Source organism: Triticum urartu, chromosome 3A (assembly GCF_056163025.1).
Source record: "Triticum urartu cultivar PI428250 chromosome 3A, HENAU_Tu73, whole genome shotgun sequence".
NCBI classification, from domain to species: domain Eukaryota; kingdom Viridiplantae; phylum Streptophyta; class Magnoliopsida; order Poales; family Poaceae; genus Triticum; species Triticum urartu.
The window spans coordinates 141614933-141631684 of NC_141875.1; the positions used below are offsets into that span (position 1 = coordinate 141614933).

General features: G+C 46.7%; 1 protein-coding gene across 1 annotated transcript; it reads right to left on the minus strand.

The window, feature by feature from the left end:
- Positions 1-14109: 14109 nt before the first annotated feature.
- Positions 14110-16374, minus strand: BAC2 (Mitochondrial substrate carrier family protein). The gene is made up of 2 exons (XM_048692276.2): positions 15687-16374; positions 14110-15106 (listed from the first exon to the last, which is right to left on the minus strand). Exons 1-2 carry the CDS (start codon positions 15960-15962, stop codon positions 14408-14410), a joined length of 975 nt encoding a protein of 324 aa, XP_048548233.2. The 5' UTR covers positions 15963-16374; the 3' UTR covers positions 14110-14407.
- Positions 16375-16752: the final 378 nt, after the last annotated feature.

Genomic DNA, 16752 nt, shown 5'->3' on the forward strand with positions numbered 1-16752 from the left:
ATTTCAAGTATTCGGACAATCCCATATACAATTCCCTTTGTCTCACAATATTTTACTTGCCCGATTCGATCGTCGGTATCGCAAGTTCAATCTTGTTATAAGCAAGTCTCTTTACTCGTTTCTTAATACAACATCTCTGTGACTAAACACATTAGTCACATGCTTGCAAGCTACTTAGGATGTAGTATTACCGAGAGGGCCTAGACACATCTCTCCATCACACAGAGTGACAAATTCCAGTCTCAATCCATGCAACCCAACAAATACTTTCCGAGATACCTGAAGAGCACCTTTATGATCACCCAGTTACGAAGTGATATTTGAGACCCACAAAGCATTCTTCTGGTATTAGGAGTAGCACGATCTCATGGTCCAAGGAACGGATACTTGACATTATGAAAGTTGTAGCAATTAAACTAGAAGACACAATCAGATGCTAAGCTTATGATTGGATCTGTTCATCACATCATTCTTCTAATGATGTCATCCCGTTATTAAATGACAACTCATGTCTATGGTTAGGAAACCTTAACCATCTTTAATCAACGAGCTAGTGTAGTAGAGGCTCACTAGGGACACGATGTTTGTTTATGTATCCACACATGTATTTAAGTTTTCTGTTAATACAATTATAGCACGGACAATAAACACTTATCAAGAACAAGGAAATATGATAATAACAACTTTATTATTGCCTCTAGGGCATATTTCCAACAGTGCCTGTTGGGGAACGTAGTAATTTCAAAAAAATCCTACACACACGCAAGATCTATCTAGGTGATGTATAGCAACGAGAGGGGAGAGTGTTGTCCATGTACCCTCGTAGACCGAAAGCGAAAGCGTTATGACAACGCGGTTGATGTAGTCGTACGTCTTCACGATCCGACCGATCCTAGCACCAAAGGTACGGCACCTCCGCGATCTGCACACATTCAGATCGGTGACGTCCCACGATCTCTAGATCCAGCTGAGGTCATGGGAGAGTTTCGTCAGCACGATGGCGTGATGACGGTGATGATGAAGTTACCGACGCAGGGCTTCGCCTAAGCACTACAACGATATGACCGAGGTGGAAATCTGTGGAGGGGGGCACCGCACACGGCTAAACAATCAACTTGTGTGTCTATCGGGTGCCCCCCTCCCCCGTATATAAAGGAGTGGAGGAGGGGGGGCCGGCCCTCTCATGGCGCGCCCAAGGGGGGAGTCCTACTCCCGGTGGGAGGAGGATTCCCCCTTCCCTTGTTGGAGTAGGATAGAAAGGAAGGGGGAGAGAGAGGGGGAAGGAAGGGGGGCCACCCAATTTGGATTGGTCTTGGGGGGGCGCACTCCACCTTGACCGCCTCCTCCTCTCCCGCACTAAGGCCCAATAAGGCCCATACACTCCCCGGGGGGTTCCGGTAACCCCCGGTACTCCAGTAAATGCCCAAACTCACCCAGAACCATTCTGATGTCCAAACATAGCCTTCCAATATATCGATCTTTATGTCTCGACCATTTTGAGACTCCTCGTCATGTCTGTGATCACATCCAGGACTCCGAAGTACCTTTGATACATCAAAACACATAAACTCATAATACCGATCGTCACCAAACGTTAAGCGTGCGGACCCTATGGGTTCGAGAACTATGTAGATATGACCGAGACTCACTTCCGGTCAATAACCAATAGCGGAACCTGGATGCTCATATTGGTTCCTACATATTCTACGAAGATCTTTATCGGTCAAAGTGCATAACAACATACGTTGTTCCCTTTGTCATCGGTATGTTACTTGCCCGAGATTCGATCGTCGGTATCTCAATACCTAGTTCAATCTCGTTACCGGCAAGTCTCTTTACTCGTTCCGTAAAGCATCATCCTGCAACTAACTCATTAGTCACATTGCTTGTAAGGCTTATAGTGATGTGCATTACCGAGAGGGCCCAGAGATACCTCTCCGATACACGGAGTGACAAATCCTAATCTCGATCTATGCCAACTCAACAAACACCATCGGAGACACCTGTAGAGCATCTTTATAGTCACCCAGTTACGTTGTGACGTTTGATAGCACACTAAGTGTTCCTCCGGTATTCAGGAGTTGCATAATCTCATAGTCATAGGAACATGTATAAGTCATGGAGAAAGCAATAGCAATAAACTAAACGATCATAGTGCTAAGCTAACGGATGGGTCAAGTCAATCACATCATTCTCTAATGATGTGATCTCGTTCATAAAATGACAACTCTTGTCCATGGCTAGGAAACTTAACCATCTTTGATTAACGAGCTAGTCAAGTAGAGGCATACTAGTGACACTCTGTTTGTCTATGTATTCACACATGTACTAAGTTTCCAGTTAATACAATTCTAGCATGAATAATAAACATTTATCATGATATAAGGAAATATAAATAACAACTTTATTATTGCCTCTAGGGCATATTTCCTTCAGTGCCATCCAACGCGGGCATGTATCTGTCCATAGAGTAGTTCAGACGTACTTCCTCTCGCTAACCGAAGAAAAACACGGCGGAGGGGGCTTTGCGGGCGTCCAAACAACATCCATGTCAACTTCTAACAACCCTAGCCCACCCAAACCACCTCCTCCATCGCCCACGCGTGTTCCCGCCAGGCACCAGTTGCCCGCATTCATGCTGCTATAAAGAGGCCGCTCCACATTGAAGCCAGCTCAGAGCGGACATGACCTCTCACTGCCTCCACCATTGAAGCGGCGCACTGGCCGAGGGCGCCGCCGGCTGCACGCCCAGCTGAACACGTCCGCTCCCTGCATTCAAACGGATGCATACTGCCCGCCCACTTTCCTCCATTAAACATGTGTGTGTGTTGAGATACATGTTGGGGAACGTAGTAATTTCAAAAAAATCCTACGCACACGCAGGATCATGGTAATGCATAGCAACGAGAGGGGAGAGTGTTGTCTACATACCCTCGTAGAACGAAAGCGGAAGCGTTAGCACAACACGGATGATGTAGTCGTACGTCTTCACGATCCGACCGATCCAAGTACCGAACGTACGGCACCTCCGAGTCCAGCACACGTTCAGCTCGATGACGTCCCGTGAACTCCGATCCAGCAGAGCTTCACGGGAGAGTTCCGTCAGCATGATGGCATGGTGATGGTGATGATGTTGTTACCGACGCAGGGCTTCGCCTAAGCACCGCTACGATATAATCGAGGTGGAATATGGTGGAGGGGGCACCGCACACGGCTAAGAGATCAAGAGATCAATTGTTGTGTCTAGAGGTGCCCCTGCCCCCGTATATAAAGGACCAGGGGAGGAGGCGGTCGGCCAGGGGAGGGCGCACCAGGGAGGAGTCCTACTCCCACCGGGAGTAGGACTCCCTCTTTTCCTAGTTGGAGTAGGAGGGGGAAAGGAAGGGAAGGAGAGAGAGGAAGGAAAGGGCCCCCCTCCTTGTCCAATTCGGACTAGAGGGGGAGGGGGCACGCGGCCTGCCCTAGCCGCCCCTCCTCTTCTCCACAAAGGCCCATCTTGGCCCATTAAACTCCACGGGGGGTTCCGGTAACTCCCCAGTACTCCGGTATATGTCTGAAACTTGCCGAAACTATTCCGGTGTTCGAACATAGTCGTCCCATATATCGATCTTTATGTCTCTACCATTTCAAGACTCCTCGTTATGTCCATGATCATATCCGGGACTCCGAACTACCTTCGGTACATCAAAACACAAAAACTCATAATACAATAGTCACCGAAATTTTAAGCGTGCGGACCCTACGGGTTCAAGAACTATGTAGACATGACCGAGACATGTCTCCGGTCAATAACCAATAGCAGAACCTGGATGCTCATATTGGCTCCTACATATTCTACGAAGATCTTTATCGGTCAAACCGCATAACAACATACGTTGTTCCCTTTGTCATCGGTATGTTACTTGCCCGAGATTCAATCATCGGTATCTCAATACCTAGTTCAATCTCGTTACTAGCAAGTCTCTTTACTCGTTCTGTAATACATCATCCCGCAACTAACTCATTAGTTACAATGCTTGCAAGGCTTATAGTGATGTGCATTACATAGTGGGCCCAGAGATACCTCTCCGACAACCAGAGTGACAAATCCTAATCTCGAAATACGCCAACCCAACAAGTACCTTCGGAGACACCTGTAGAGCACCTTTATAATCACCCAGTTACCTTGTGACGTTTGGTAGCACACAAAGTGTTCCTCCGGTAAACAGGAGTTGCATAATCTCATAGTCATAGGAACATGTATAAGTCATGAAGAATGCAAAACCAACATACTAAACGATCAAGTGCTAAGCTAACGGAATGGGTCAAGTCAATCACATCATTCTCCCAATGATGTGATCCCATTAATCAAATGACAGCTCATGTCTATGGCTAGGAAACATAACTATCTTTGATTAACGAGCTAGTCAAGTAGAGGCATACTAGTGACACTCTGTTTGTCTATGTATTCACACATGTATCATGTTTTCGGTTAATACAATTCTAGCATGAATAATAAACATTTATCATGATATAAGGAAATAAATAATAACTTCATTATTGCCTCTAGGGCATATTTCCTTCAATCTCCCACTTGCACTAGAGTCAATAATCTAGATTACACAGTAATGATTCTAACACCCATAGAGTCTTGGTGTTGATCATGTTTTGCTCGTGAGAGAGGCTTAGTCAATGGGTCTGTAACATTCAGATCCGTGTGTATCTTGCAAATCTCTATGTCTCCCACCTGGACTTGATCCCGGATGGAGTTGAAGCGTCTCTTGATGTGCTTGGTTCTCTTGTGAAATCTGGACCTTTGCCAAGGCAATTGCACCAGTATTGTCACAACAGATTTTCATTGGTCCCGATGCACTAGGTATGACACCTAGATCGGATATGAACTCCTTCATCCAGACTCCTTCATTTTCTTCTTCCGAAGCAGCAATGTACTCCGCTTCACATGTAGATCCCGCCACGACGCTTTGTTTAGAACTGCTCCAACTGACAGCTCCACCGTTTAATATAAATACGTATCCGGTTTGCGATTTAGAATCGTCCGGATCAGTGTCAAAGCTTGCATCGGCGTAACCATTTACGATGAGATTTTTGTCACCTCCATAAATGAGAAACATATCCTTAGTCCTTTTCAGGTATTTCAGGATGTTCCTGACCGCTGTCCAGTGATCCACTCCTTGATTACTTTGGTACCTCCCTGCTAAACTTATAGCAAGGCACACATCAGGTCTGATACACAGCATTGCATACATGATAGAGCTTATGGCTGAAGCATAGGGAACATCTTTCATTTTCTATCTATCTTCTACAGTGGTCGGGCATTTGAGTCTTACTCAATTTCACACCTTGTAATACAAGCAAGAACCCTTTCTTTGCTTGATCCATTTTGAACTTCTTCAAAACTTTGTCAAGGTATGTGCTTTGTGAAAGTCCAATTAAGTGTCTTGATCTATCTCTATAGATCTTGATTCCCAATATGTAAGTAGCTTCACCGAGGTCTTTCATTGAAAAACTCTTATTCAAGTATCCTTTTATGCTACCCAGAAATTCTATTTCATTTCCAATCAACGATATGTCATCCACATATAAGATTAGAAATGCTACAGAGCTCCCACTCACTTTCTTGTAAATACAGGCTTCTCCAAAAGTCTGTATAAAACCATATGCTTTCATCACACTATCAAAGCGCTTATTCCAACTCCGAGAGGCTTGCAACAGTCCATAAATAGATTGCTGGAGCTTGCACACTTTGTTAGCACCCTTTGGATCGATAAAACCTTTAGGTTGCATCATATACAACTCTTCTTCCAGAAATCCATTCAGGAATGCAGTCTTTACATCCATTTGCCAAATTTCATAATCATAAAATGCGGCAATTGCTAACATGATTCGGACGGACTTAAGCATCGCTATGGGTGAGAAGGTCTCATCGTAGTCAACTCCTTGAACTTGTCGAAAACCTTTTGCAACAAGTCGAGCTTTGTAGACAGTAACATTACCGTCAGCATCTGTCTTCTTCTTGAAGATCCATTTATTCTCGACGGCTTGCCAATCATCGGGCAAGTCAACCAAAGTCCACACTTTGTTCTCATACATGGATCCCATCTTGCGGAATCTGGGCTCATCATCGCTTGCTCATAGTTCGTAGGTTCGTCATGGTCTAGTAACATGACTTCCAGAACAGGATTACCGTACCACTCTGGTGCGGATCTCACTCTGGTTGACCTACGAGGCTCGGTAGTAACTTGATCTGAAGTTTCATGATCATCATCATTAGCTTCCTCACTAATCAGTGTAGGTGTCACAGGAACTGGTTTCTGTGATGAACTACTTTCCAATAAGGGAGCAGGTATAGTTACCTCATCAAGTTCTACTTTCCTCCCACTCACTTCTTTCGGGAGAAACTCCTTCTCTAGAAAGGATCCAAATTTAGCAACAAAAGTCTTGCCTTGAGATCTGTGATAGAAGGTGTACCCAACAGTTTCCTTTGGGTATCCTATGAAGACACATTTCTCCGATTTGGGTTCGAGCTTATCAGGTTGAAGCTTTTTCACATAAGCATCGCAGCCCCAAACTTTACGAAACGACAACTTTGGTTTCTTGCCAAACCATAGTTCATAAGGCGTCGTCTCAACGGATTTAGATGGTGCCCTATTTAACGTGAATGCGGCCGTCTCTAAAGCATAAGCCCAAAATGATAGCGGTAAATCAGTAAGAGACATCATAGATCGCACCATATCTAATAAAGTACGATTACGACGTTCGGACACACCATTACGATGTGGTGTTCCGGGTGGCGTGAGTTGCGAAACTATTCCGCATTGTTTCAAATGTAGACCAAACTCGTAACTCAAATATTCTCCTCCACGATCAGATCGTAGAAACTTTATTTTCTTGTTACGATGATTTTCCAGTTCACTCTGAAATTATTTGAACTTTTCAAATGTTTCGGACTTATGTTCCATTAAGTAGATATACCCATATCTGCTTAAATCATCTGTGAAGGTGAGAAAATAACGATACCCGTCGCGAGCTTCAATATTCATCGGACCACATACATCAGTATGTATGATCTCCAATAAATCTGTTGCTCGCTCCATTGTTCCGGAGAACGGTGTTTTAGTCATCTTGCCCATGAGGCATGGTTCGCAAGTACCAAGTGATTCATAATCAAGTGATTCCAGAAGTCCATCAGTATGGAGTTTCTTCATGCGCTTTATACCAATATGACCTAAACGACAGTGCCACAAATAAGTTGCACTATCATTATCAACTCTGCATCTTTTGGCTTCAATATTATGAATATGTGTATCACTACTATCGAGTTTAATGTAAATAGACCACTCTTCAAGGGTGCATGACCATAAAAGATATTACTTATATAAATAGAACAACCATTATTCTCTGATTTAAATGAATAACCGTCTCACATCAAACAAGATCCAGATATAATGTTCATGCTCAAAGCTGGCACCAAATAACAATTATTTAGGTCTAAAACTAATCCCGAAGGTAGATGTAGAGGTAGCGTGCCGACCGCGATCACACCGACTTTGGAACCATTTCCCACGCGCATCGTCACCTCATCCTTAGCCAATCTTTGCTTAATCCGTAGCCCCTGTTTCGAGTTGCAAATATTAGCAACAGAACCAGTACCAAATACCTAGGTGCTACTGCGAGCATTAGTAAGGTACACATCAATAGCATGTATATCACATATACCTTTGTTCACCTTGCCATCCTTCTTATCCGCCAAATACTTGGGGCAGTTCCCCTTCCAGTGACCAGTCTGCTTGCAGTAGAAGCACTCAGTCTCAGGCTTAGGTCCAGACTTGGGTTTCTTCTCTTGAGCAGCAACTTGTTTGATGTTCTTCTTGAAGTTCCCCTTCTTCTTCCCTTTGCCATTTTTCTTGAAACTAGTGGTCTTGTTGACCATCAACACTTGATGCTCCTTCTTGATTTCTACCTCCGCAGCCTTTAGCATTGCGAAGAGCTTGGGAATTGTCTTATCCATCCCTTGCATATTATACTTCATCACGAAGCTCTTGTAGCTTGGTGGCAGTGATTGAAGAATTTTGTCAATGACACTATCATCTGGAAGATTAACTCCTAGTTGAATCAAGTGATTGTTATACCCAGACATTCTGAGTATATGAAACTGACAGAACTATTCTCCTCCATCTTGTCGCTGTAGAACTTATTGGAGACTTCATATCTCTCAGTCCGGGCATTTTCTTGAAATATTAACTTCAACTCCCGAAACATCTAATATGCTCCATGACGTTCAAAACGTCGTTTAAGTCTCGGTTCTAAGCCGTAAAGCATGGCACACTGAACTATCGAGTAGTAATCAACTTTGTTCTGCCAGACGTTCATAACATCTGGTGTTGCTCCTGCAGCAGGTTTGGCACCTAGCAGTGCTTCTAGGACGTAATTCTTCTGTGCAGCAATGAGGATAATCCTCAAGTTACGGACCCAGTCTGCGTAATTGCTACCATCATCTTTCAACTTTGCTTTCTCAAGGAACGCATTAAAATTCAACAGAACAACAGCACGGGCCATCTATCTACAACAACATAGACATGCAAAATACTATCAGGTACTAAGTTCATGATAAATTAAAGTTCAGTTAATCAAATTATTTAAGGAACTCCCACTTAGATAGACATCCCTCTAATCTTCTAAGTGATCACGTGATCCATATCAACTAAACCATGTCCGATCATCACGTGAGATGGAGTAGTTTCAATGGTGAACATCACTATGTTGATCATACCTACTATATGATTCAAGCTCGACCTTTCGGTCTCGGTGTTCCGAGGCCATATCTGCATATGCTAGGCTCGTCAAGTTTAACCTGAGTATTCTGCGTGTGCAACTATTTTGCACCCGTTGTATTTGAACGTAGAGCTTATCACACCCGATCATCACGTGGTGTCTCATCACGAAGAACTTTTGCAACGGTGCATACTCAGGGAGAACACTTATACCTTGAAATTTAGTGAGAGATCATCTTATAATGCTACCGTCGATCTAAGCAAAATAAGATGCATAAAAGATAAACATCACATGCAATCAATATAAGTGATATGATATGGCCATCATCATCTTGTGCTTGTGATCTCCATCTTCGAAGCACCGTCATGATCACCATCGTCACCGGCGTGACACCTTGATCTCCATCGTAGCATGGTTGTCATCTCGCCAACTATTGCTTCTACGACTATCGCTACCGCTTAGTGATAAAGTAAAGCAATTACAGGGCGATTGCATTGCATACAATAAAGTGACAACCATATGGCTCCTGCCAGTTGCCGATAACTCGGTTACAAAACATGATCATCTCATACAATAAAATTTAGCATCATGCCTTGACCATATCACATCACAACATGCCCTGCAAAAACAAGTTAGATGTCCTCTACTTTGTTGTTGCAAGTTTTACGTGGCTGCTACGGGCTGAGCAAGAACCGTTCTTACCTACGCATCAAAACCACAACGATAGTTCGTTAAGTTAGTGATGTTTTAACCTTCTCAAGGACCGGGCGTAGCCACACTCGGTTCAACTAAAGTTGGAGAAACTGACACCCGCCGGTCACCTGTGTGCAAAGCACGTCGGTAGAACCAGTCTCGCGTAAGCATACGCGTAATGTCGGTCCGGGCCGCTTCATCCAACAATACCGCCGAACCAAAGGGTGACATGCTGGTAAGCAGTATGACATGTATCGCCCACAACTCACTTGTGTTCTACTCGTGCATATAACATCTACGCATAAAACCAGGATCGGATGCCACTGTTAAGGAACATAGTAATTTCAAAAAAAATTCCTACGCACACGCAGGATCATGGTGATGCATAGCAACGAGAGGGGAGAGTGTTGTCTACATACCCTCGTAGACCAAAAGAGGAAGCGTTAGCACAACGCGGATGATGTAGTCGTACGTCTTCACGATCCGACCGATCCAAGTACCGAACGTACGGCACCTCCGAGTTTAGCACACGTTCAGCTCGATGACGTTCCGCGAACTCCGGTCCAGCAGAGCTTCACAGGAGAGTTCCGTCAGCACGACGGCATGGTGAAGGTGATGATGTTGTTACCGACGCAGGGCTTCGCCTAAGCACCGCTATGATATAATCGAGGTGGAATATGGTGGAGGGGGCACCGCACACGGCTAAGAGATCAAGAGATCAATTGTTGTGTCTAGAGGTGCCCCCTTCCCCCATATATAAAGGACCAGGGGGGAGGAGGCGGCCGACCAGGGGAGGGCGCCCTAGGGAGGAGTCCTACTCCCACCGGGAGTAGGACTCCCTCTTTTCCTAGTTGGAGTAGGAGGGGGAAAGGAAGGGAAGGAGAGAGAGGAAGGAAAGGGGGCGCCCCCCTCCTTGTCCAATTCGGACTAGAGGGGGAGGGGGCACGCGGCCTGCCCTAGCCACCCCTCCTCTTCTCCACTAAGGCCCATCTTGGCCCATTAAACTCCCCTGGGGGTTCCGGTAACTCCCGGTACTCCGGTATATGTCTGAAACTCGCCGAAACTATTCCGGTGTCCGAACATAGTCGTCCAATATATCGATCTTTATGTCTCGACCATTTTGAGACTCCTCGTTATGTCCATGATCATATCCGGGACTCTGAACAACCTTCGGTACATCAAAACACAAAAACTCATAATACAATAGTCACCGAAACTTTAAGCGTGCGGACCCTACGGGTTTGAGAACTATGTAGACATGACCGAGACATGTCTCCGGTCAATAACCAATAGCGGAACCTGGATGCTCATATTGGCTCCTGCATATTCTACGAAGATCTTTATCGGTCAAACCGCATAACAACATACGTTGTTCCCTTTGTCATCGGTATGTTACTTGCCCGAGATTCGATCGTCGGTATCTCAATACCTAGTTCAATCTCGTTACCGGCAAGTCTCTTTACTCGTTCTGTAATACATCATCCCGCAACTAACTCGTTAGTTACAATGCTTGCAAGGCTTATAGTGATGTGCATTACCGAGTGGGCCCAAAGATACCTCTCCGACAATCGGAGTGACAAATCTTAATCTCGAAATACTCCAACCCAACAAGTACCTTCGGAGACACCTGTAGAGCACCTTTATAATCACCCAGTTACGGTGTTACATTTGTTAGCACACAAAGTGTTCCTCCGGTAAATGGGAGTTTCATAATCTCATAGTCATAGGAACATGTATAAGTCATGAAGAAAGCAAAAGCAACATACTAAACGATCAAGTGCTAAGCTAACGGAATGGGTCAAGTCAATCACATCATTCTCCTAATGATGTGATCCCATTAATCAAATGGTAACTCATGTCTATGGCTAGGAAACATAACCATCTTTGATTAACGAGCTAGTCAAGTAGAGGCATACTAGTGACACTCTGTTTGTCTATGTATTCACACATGTATCATGTTTCCGGTTAATACAATTCTAGCATGAATAATAAACATTTATCATGATATAAGAAAATAAATAATAACTTCATTATTGCCTCTAGGGTATATTTCCTTCAATACCTACTCCGACCACATGTCCATTACCGAGTTGCTTGGTGTTAAACACAACGCCGGTTGGCTCCTCACGTCCGTCCGCTATTTAAATGACGCTAGACGCCAGGCAAGAACCGCACCATACCTCCGCTCCCCATTTCCTCCTTGAATAATTTTCTCCATGGCATCCGGCAAGCAGGAAGAAGAGTTCTCCGGCATAAAAGCCGGCTGGGTGGCTCGTCGAGCCCGTGTGGAGGCTGAAGCTCCAAGCCGGCGTGTCGTTCAGCTCACCAAGGAGTGACGAGTTGCTCCACGCTGGCACAAAGGGGAAGGGGACAGGCATTGTGGCTGCCGTCGATGATGTCGTGTCGTACCATGCGAGCCGACGTCAACGCGCGTGTAACCGCGCCTTGCCGGCAGAGAAAGATATTGGCCACACTGACATAGACGAGGCGGCGGCCACCACGTCCACGCCTGCTGCCTTCATCGAAGACAAGTAGAACACGGGAGGCCGCTGCCGCTTGGGTCCCATGAAGGTCACCATCGAGGCGACGCCGGCGTACACATACGGTGTCTTTCCCTCTAGCAGGCCACCGTCATCCCCTACCCAAAAACCAACTCTGATTCGTGCACCGTAGCGCACCCTTCCCCTCCGGCTGAAGCATCAGCCGACGGCTTCACTCCAATGAGTGGTGGGGAAGCGAGCCGCCCTTTGCGTTGAAGCATATACCTCTGGGGCTCACGACTGATGGACATGGGGACGACAATGGAGATCCGTTGCGGCCGACCATAGACTAGTCAAGCGTATCCGTGTCGTCGGATGGATATCCGCGGGCGCCGGCCATAGACTAATTTTATCTTAGTCCAGTATCGTTTTTAGTTAAAAACTAGCAAAAGAGCCTGTGCGTTGCAACGGGAGAGAAAACATAACACACGCTCTTAACTCAACAATCATCACTCAAGACCACAATAAGTCCATCTCCTTTATTTTTGCGAGGCATCATATTTGTGTTGCCGATTATCCTCCTTCTCACCCACGCCGGCGATGGCCTCGGTGTTCAAACAAAACAACAAAAATATGTGTTGAATATGGTTAATCCTAAGGCGTCTCTCTCCCTCTCTCCTCCCTCTCCCTCTCTGTCTCTCTCACTCGCTTTCTCTCACTCTCGCGATGAGAAATTTGTTGTTTTCCCTTGCGACATTTTTCAGAGGTATGCATGTGTAGTTATTGATATTTTCTTTTCCGTATATCGTTATAGTGGGATGTTTATTTGTAATCCGGATCGCCGCCGGTATGAAAAAAAAACAAATCTTGCGCTATAAATTATAAGTTTGCTTCCATAACAATATTTTAAAAATATTTAACGGGTAAAATTAACATCATATTTAGATTCCACACATTTTTCTAATAAAATTTCATATATAATATGTTAAAATCAAAGTTATGGTTTAAAAGATACAGATAATTTAGAAAATCATTTGGTTTGACTTAAATATATTCCAAAATAATATTTAAAAATACTTAACAGGTAAAAATAATCTCATATTCATATTCTACATTTTTTTAATCAAATTTCATATATAGCATGTTCAAATCGGAGTTACGGTTTAAAAGATATGGATGATTTTAAAAAGCATTTGTTTGATTTAAATATGATCCGCGGATGAATTTCGGGTTTTCAAAAAATGTAAAATAAGGGTTCGGGTGTGATTTAAATCCGGACGGCGGGTTGATTTCAAGAAAAGACAGGGACTTGTAAAATACGAACATAACGATTCGTTTTAACTTAAAACAGGACTCCAGGTTAAATTCTCTGAAATAGAGGGACTTTTCTGAAAAATGCCATGACGGACGAAAGAAACTCAATTTGCTTTATTATTAGGTAAAGATAAAGATATGTCTAAAATATAAACGTTTTGTTCGGTTAGTATGATATCCGTTGTGTTTGCATGAATTTTATTCGGTTTGTTAAAAGAGTGTTTGAAATCAGCATCCACGAACTGATCCTCTGTCCGCGGATATATCCCGGAGCAAATTTGCAGGTCGCCGTAGCAGGAGGAGGCACACACGCGCTATATGACCCAGTGGTGTCGGGTGTTTCAACAGTGAACGAAATACTAAAGTCTGAATTCCCCTTTCTCCTTCTCTGTCCCTGTCTCTTCCTCTCCACACAACTTTTGAGTGTTTTACTTAACTGCGTCGTTCTATACCCGGGGTTCTCATCTCCCAGGGATCCGGGAGACCGGGACCTCAAACTCAAATCAGCGTGAACCCATCTGGAATCGGAATCTACACCTGTCTGGCTGTGGTAAACGCACGGAATCTACCGCAAGTAGTGGCGCAGGATTCCACACAAATGGCAATTCTGTATCGTCCACAAGTGCTCCGTAGAAAGCTAGTCCGTTTTTGCCCTCTTGCCGTGAAAACTTGCCACTGAGAGCTACCAGCAAAAATCTGCATTTCCATGCATCACTTGCACTGTCGCGCTCGTGTTTACAAGGGAATTCACGACTCTGGAGCCATCCATGCAACGTGAGCAAAGCATGCAGACATTATCTCCCGTCAGACAAGAATTCTGATCGCAGTTCATTGGTCCCACACCTGGTCATTGACTCATGATCTTCATTGATTGATTTTCTTGTACTACTATACATGTAATAGCATCTCCCCGGACATTGGAGAATTGATCGTCGTCGTCAACAAGCACATCTATAGTGCCAAGTTCTGTGAATTCTGAAGCAACTAGCTGCTACTACGCTCTGAAAACCACACCTTTGTTGTAAATGGTATGATCTCCATGACAGATTCCCAGTCCCATGGATTACTAGCCTATGTACAACCCCGCGGACGTGCGCATGCCGCTGTGGGCAACTCCATTGCTGCAAACGGATGGATTCGCATTGGCATCAGTGATCATGGCACTTCATCTCCTCCATCACCAGCGTCTGGCGGCCGTTGTTGCGCACCAAGAAGCGCAGGGCCAGCTCGTAGGCCGAGAAGATGGCGCCGTTGACGACGAACGCCCGCGCCACGGCCGTGCCGAGGCCGCGCCACAGCACCGGGAGCCCCTCCTCCCTCACGCTCTTCCGGAAGCAGTCGACGACGCCGCGGTACCTCGGCGAGGGCGGGTGCGTCTGCGTCTGCGCCTGCAGCCGCGACTTCACCACGTCCAGCGGGTAGCAGCAGACCCAGCTGGCGACGCCCGCGAGGCCGCCGGACACGAGCATGGTGGCGAGGCTCTCCTGCCCCGTGCTCCGGCAGCCCGGGTGCAGCCGCTCCCGCGCGTACTCGTACGTCCAGAAGTAGACGCCGTGCGACGGCGCGTCCCGGAGCGCGGTGACCGTGAGCCCGCGGTATATGCCGCGCAGGCCCTCCCTCCGCATGATGTCCCGGGCCATGTCCACCGGCCCCTGGCGCTTCCGCCCCGCCGCCTCCAGCTGCAGCCTGATCTTGACGAGCTCCACGGGGGACAGGATCAGCGTCTGCAGCGCTCCCGTGCCCACGCCGGCGAGTGCCACGCTTGTGTAGGAGGGGGGCTCGGAGGTGGACATCCGTCGATCCAGCGACCGCGAGAGGATCGCGTAAACTTGGAAGACCATTGCATTCTGCGACATAAAATTTTGAACTCAGTTTCTGACATGATTTCTAGTTTTCTACCGCAAATACAGCACAGGCACTGTTATGTGTTCAAGTGCAGGCTTGCAAATGTCATTGGCTAAATGGCCAATGTTAGGCAGCATCTTCCCGAAAAAAAAATTGTTAGGCAGCATCGTACGTTGCGACGCAAGCCTAATCACGAGCAAACATGAAACGTGTTCATCGTCGTACGTTACAGCATTTATTGTCGACCACAACTTCACAGACCAGAAAGGCCGCCACGCCATGTGAACCACCGGAATGAGCGCGACGCAACGATACAAGTTCAAATGCGACAAGCAATGATCTTTTTTTTTTTTGTAAAGTGACGCCGTCCTACAATGGCTAACTCATTTACTTAGTCGTGTCATAGATTTTCGTGTCGTGTATCTGTTTGAACAAACTTTCTTCGCGAAAACGATACCTAAAGCAAACTTTATAATTGGAAAAAGGAAGACGTGGCCAAAGAACTCACGATCTCATGGACTCCACACGCCGGCCGGCCTAATTGCGTGAAACATTTTACGTTCCTAAAACTGTCTGGCTCACCTGGAAGGCGACGGAGGCGAGGGGCGCGGCCATGCCACGGTAGAGCGCGGAGGGGCCCTCGGCGCGGAGGATGCCGCGCAGTAGCGCGACGGCGGAGGGCGGGCGCACCACCCGCGCGGCGGTGATCCCGGGGCTCACGGGCCGCGGCGGCTGCTGCAGGCGGATGCGGAGCGTGTCCAGCGGGTGGCCCGCCAGCACGCCGGCCATGCCGCCGACGCCCCCCGCCACGAACTCATGCCCGCCGCTGCTCGCCAAGAACTCGGGCCAGAACTCCATCGACACGGTCCGGCCAAACGACGACGACGACGACCATCCACGGACCAGACCACCGCCCCCCTCGGATCGCCGCTCTCTCGGGCGCCCTCGCGCGGGGTAATGGACCGGATCGTATATACCGGCAGGATCGGCCGGCCAAGAAAAGCACCCGGATCTCCCGCTTCCCTTTTGGTGCCGATTCCAAAAGCGGAAAAGGACTCTCTATCCGCACGGACTCTTCGGAGAGCAGGGGAGGAACCGAGGAAAACGGACGGCCGGCCTGACGAGCGGCGCGTGCGGCGGTGGAGGAAGCGAACGCTTTCCGCGTGGGTGGATTGGTAGGGCACGGGCGGCAATGGCACGGCGGGAGGAGGAGGAGAAGAAGAAGAGCGAGAAGAGAAGTGAGGACACGTACTGGGAGAGGGATGGCGGGTGGCGGTATTTGTGGGCACGGGGAGTGAGCGCCAAGGAAACGGACAAGCGCTCTGTTCCCGAGCGTCCGTCCCAACCTGAATACGTTGCTGCTCAGCTCTGCTATGCTTTGCCTAGTGTAGTGGAAGTGGAGTGGAGTATTTGCCGAGGCTTGCGTATGGGGCAGAACCGTCGTATTTGCCCCATGACGTGCCGGTGTAGCACGCCCATTTAGAATGTAGCCTGCTTTTTGTTTCATTCTACTCCCTTCGTTCCATGATTCGAACTAAAGCACAACAAAAAATTATGGAACGGAGGGAGTACTTCATGTTTGCATTTTGTTGATAGTATTGAACAACATTAAATAACAAGGAAGGGTCCTGGGTTAGTACTTGGTAAC

Excerpts from the sequence above, each read along its gene's own strand:
- BAC2 (XM_048692276.2), bottom strand. The coding sequence starts at position 15,962 with ATGGAGTTCTGGCCCGAGTTCTTGGCGAGCAGCGGCGGGCATGAGTTC. Across the intron at positions 15,107-15,686 it reads TCGCCTCCGTCGCCTTCCAG|AATGCAATGGTCTTCCAAGT; the intron begins GTGAGCCAGACA and ends TTTATGTCGCAG.